This window comes from Nicotiana attenuata, chromosome 1 (assembly GCF_001879085.1).
Source record: "Nicotiana attenuata strain UT chromosome 1, NIATTr2, whole genome shotgun sequence".
Taxonomy (NCBI): Eukaryota; Viridiplantae; Streptophyta; class Magnoliopsida; order Solanales; family Solanaceae; genus Nicotiana; species Nicotiana attenuata.
Window position 1 is genome coordinate 57,301,667 of NC_031989.1, and position 4,211 is coordinate 57,305,877.

Genomic DNA, 4,211 nt, shown 5'->3' on the forward strand with positions numbered 1-4,211 from the left:
CTAAGGCCGTCACCAAAGGAAAGAATTCGACCTCGTTCGAACCACGACAGATTAACATTTCGACAAGATCGAAATAACACCCTTACGGCTAAGGCCGTCGCGAAAGAAAAGAGTTAGACATCGCTCAAACCACGACGGGTAACACTTCGACAAGCTCGAAATAACACCCTTACGGCTAAGGCCGTCGCCAAAGATAAAGAATTCGACCTCGCTTGAATTACAATGGGTTAAAATTTCGGTCTTATAACACCCTTACGGCCAAGGGCCATTGCCAAAAGAAGAAGTCGACCTCGCTCAAATTACAACGGGTTAACATTTCGGCCTTAGCTCGAAATAACACCCCTAAGTACAAGGTCCATCGCCAAAAGAATTCGACCTCGCTCGAATTACAGTGGGTTAACATTTCGGCCTTAGCTCGAAATAACACCCCTACGGCCAAAGGCCATCGCCAAAAGGAAAAATTCGACCTCGCTCGAATTACAACGGGTTAACATTTCGGCGTTAGCTCGAAATAACACCCCTATGGCCAAAGGCCATCGCCAAAAGGAAAAATTCAACTTCACTCGAATTTAACTCTCATTCGACCTAGCTCGAACTTGGTTCACAACTAGACCTCGTTCGAATTGAATAAGGCAACGTGAAAATGAGATGAGAATCACTGCTAGCATTGGAATTATATTAGGAATACAAGGAAATGAGAGTGAAACAAGTTCTGGTCTCACCTACAATTTGAGTCCAGGACACAACCGCACCTATATAATTTTAGTAGTCACACTATTCAACTGATGTACATGGCACACCAAGTGAGTGCCTTGATTATTGATACCTTTTTTTCAAGATAATGCATGTTACATGTTTGATTATTGATAATTAAGGGTAACTCCAGAGAGTATATGATGCATCAGAATATTCAGGCAACTCATCGCAAGGCGTCGTCTTCATCCTAGGAGGGGTCATAAGCATTGCCTCTGCCATGTCAACCAACAATCTTGGCATGCCAAACACTTCCTCTTCATAAAAAAACTCTTGCCCCATTGCTCCTTCATCTCCAACTTCAGGCTGGCACTCTGCTTGATGCCGCACATCTTCGCTTTCCAGTTGTGGCGCTCTAACAGCAGTAGCATTTGTAGCTGCGGCGCGTATGTGTGCTGTTGTTAGGGAAGCTGGTATAGTATATGAATACATTGAGTCCGGGAAATTTAATGGGGTATCAGGACCTTTTAATACCAAAGCAGCAACATCATATGTTGCAACTGCCATCTCCGGTGTTGGATAAGTGCGCGGGGATACCACTTTTTGACCCGAAGAGCAACACCCTCAGTCGCGATCCACACCAGTCAACCTCCCCATCCGAATTTCTCTACCTACGATTAATGAAGTTCGCTCACCAAGCTCGACCAAGAGACGACCTCGATAAGCAAAGGAACTAACTGTATGGGTCAAAATTAGATCAGAGAAATTCGGCATGCGGAGACATAAGACCGAGGTCGGACAAGCCAAGGTCGGACAGGCCGAGGTCGGGCAGGCCGAGGTCGGACAGTCATCAATAAGGCCGAGGTCGGGCAGTGATAAAACAACTAGTTTGCTTTGGAATCCTCAAAAGGAATATTCTACCAAATATTCCCTCTAATTGTACCTTTTCTTTTAGGGTTTTTCTAGGAAGACCCCTTATAAATAGGAAGAGAAGGCTTCCCAAAAAGAGGGCTCTCTCTCCCTCTCCCTCTCCCTCTTCCTCTCTCTAGAAAATATGTAAACAGACCTCTCTAAAGAGATTAGAAGATCCGTGATCCCATACCTTCATCAGATCCAAAAAAGGGTCTTAAGGTTCTTGTATTTGTCTATCATTCACTTTATCAAATGAAAGAGGACCCGTCTCACTCAAGATCGGGTGAACCTTTTCCTTTATTTACATTTTATTGCCATTTAATGTTACTTAATGCATCTCTCATTATGCTATTAAATCTGGCCATGATCACTGCCAACATTCATAGTCAGTTATGCTTTTCTATTTATATAATTCATCTTGGATCTAGAGTTAATTATCCTTAACTAGGATTTACCCTCCATCATCATTATTAATTAATTTAATTAAAAAGGTTTCGATATTTTTTGGTCAAACAGTGGTAAAAAGTTGTTTTCTTCTTATTAACCATTAGGAGAAGGGGGGACCTACAAATGGGAAAATGTGATTTTCTTAGAAATAGAAAAATAAAAAATCATGATTTTGGACTTACACACGCGCCTAAGGGGATGTGAGAAATATTTTTTTCCATGTCAGCTTATTGTGGTTAATAGATACACATTGAATGAGGTTGAAGTATCTAATATGTACAAGGCTTAATTGAAGTTGTTAGGTTAAAATATTGGGCAAGTTTAAGGAGCCGTATATATATTCCGTCTTTGTAGAAATATATTTCACATTCAGTACCTTGCACCTAATCATGTCTCTCGCATAGTTATGCTTGATATCCATATGTTTAGTTTTACAATGAAACTTAGGGTCCTTGGTAGAGGATATTGCAGCCTCACTGTCATAGTAGACTAACATTGGTTCAACATTTTCTGCAAATATCCAACAAGTGTTCCAAGAACTTTTTCAACCAAACAGCTTCTTGTGTTGCTGATGCGAGAGCCACATATTTGGCTTCCATCGTAGATAGTGATACACATGATTTTTTCATAATACTCCATGATATGGAGCCATCACTGAGTAAAAAACATATCCTGAGGTAGAATTTCTTTCGTCTAGATCTCCTCCATGATCAACATCACTCTATCCAACAAATCACAGATCCTTGCCGCCTTGGTAACAAAGCGCATAATCAGCAGTTCCCTTCAGATATCTCATGATCCTCTTTACTATTTGTCAATGTGCTAAACCTGGGTGAATTTGATATCTACTAACCAAGCCAACTTCTTGATATATATAAGGTCTAGTGCACACCATAGCGTATATTAGACTTCCGACTACGCTCCTATAAGGAACTCAGCTGATTCTTTCTGTCTTTTCAAGAGTCTTAGGACAGATTTGACTTCCCACAGCATGGACTTTATTGATAGAAGTGTCAACTAGGCAACTATTTTGCATGTTGAATCATTCAAGAACTTTTCTAATGTAATTCTCTTGTGAGAGATACAATAATTTCTTTGGACGATCTCTTGAAATCTTAGCTCCAAGAATATATGCAGCTTCACCCATATCTTTCATCTCAAATTGAGATAACTACCAGGACTTTCTCTCGGTTATAAACTCCTTATCATTTTTAGCTATAAGTACGTCATCTACATATAATTTTAAAATCACAAGCTTGTTCCTTGATTTTTTGGTATACACGCAATGGTCTTCATCCATCATGGTAAAACCTTTGGATACAACAACATTTTGAAAGCGTATATATCACTGCCTTGAAGATTGTTTGAGGCTATAAATAGACTTCAAACCTTTTGTTTGTGGCCCTTTTCAATAAAACACTCAGGTTATTCCAAATAAATTTCTTTCAACAGTAGCTAGAACCAGGCGATCAGAGGTAAATCATACAACAGGCGAGAAAGTCTCTTTGTAGTCTATTCCTTTCTATTATGTATACCCTTTGCCACCAGTCGAGCTTTATATCTCTCAACTGTGCCTAAGGCTGTATTGTGGGCTGGGCCCAGCCCAGGACCGCCCCGGGCCCGCGAGACCACGGGCCAAACGGGCCGGTCTCAAACGGTCTTTAAGGCCCACAGTGGGCCGGTCCTCTATAAATAGCCCGCGAGCCCGGGACCGTTTAGCCCGGGACCGGCAAGCGGGCCTGGGCCGGTTCAACCGGGCCTAACGGGCCCAACGGCTATTTTTTTTAAAAAAAAAGTTTTAAAAAATTGGCCAATGGTTTTATATTTAAAAACTAGTCGTTGGCCTGCCAGTTGAGCCGTTCGGCTTTTTATAAAATAGCCATTTGGCCTCCAAACTTTATTTTAACCCTCATTCTTTCATTTTTACTCACAAAATCATCAATCTCTCTCATTTCTGAAACTCAAATTGAAGTCAAGTCTTCACTCATTTCTCAAACTCAAATTCTTAGTTCAAGTTAAATCATGCCCGGTGATTCTAGATTGCACCCATTTGTTTTGGAACACTTTAATGTGGTAGAAGAAAATGAAGAAGTTTACCTAATAAAGTGCACGCACTGTGGTCGAGTCTGCACTCGTCGTCCCAAGGAGGGCACAGGCTG

General features: G+C 41.1%; 1 protein-coding gene across 1 annotated transcript; it reads right to left on the minus strand.

Moving 5' to 3' along the window:
* LOC109236332 (ethylene-responsive transcription factor ERF026-like) lies at window positions 871-1,260 on the minus strand. Its single transcript, XM_019402508.1, has one exon. It carries the CDS (start codon window positions 1,258-1,260, stop codon window positions 871-873), a length of 390 nt encoding a protein of 129 aa, XP_019258053.1.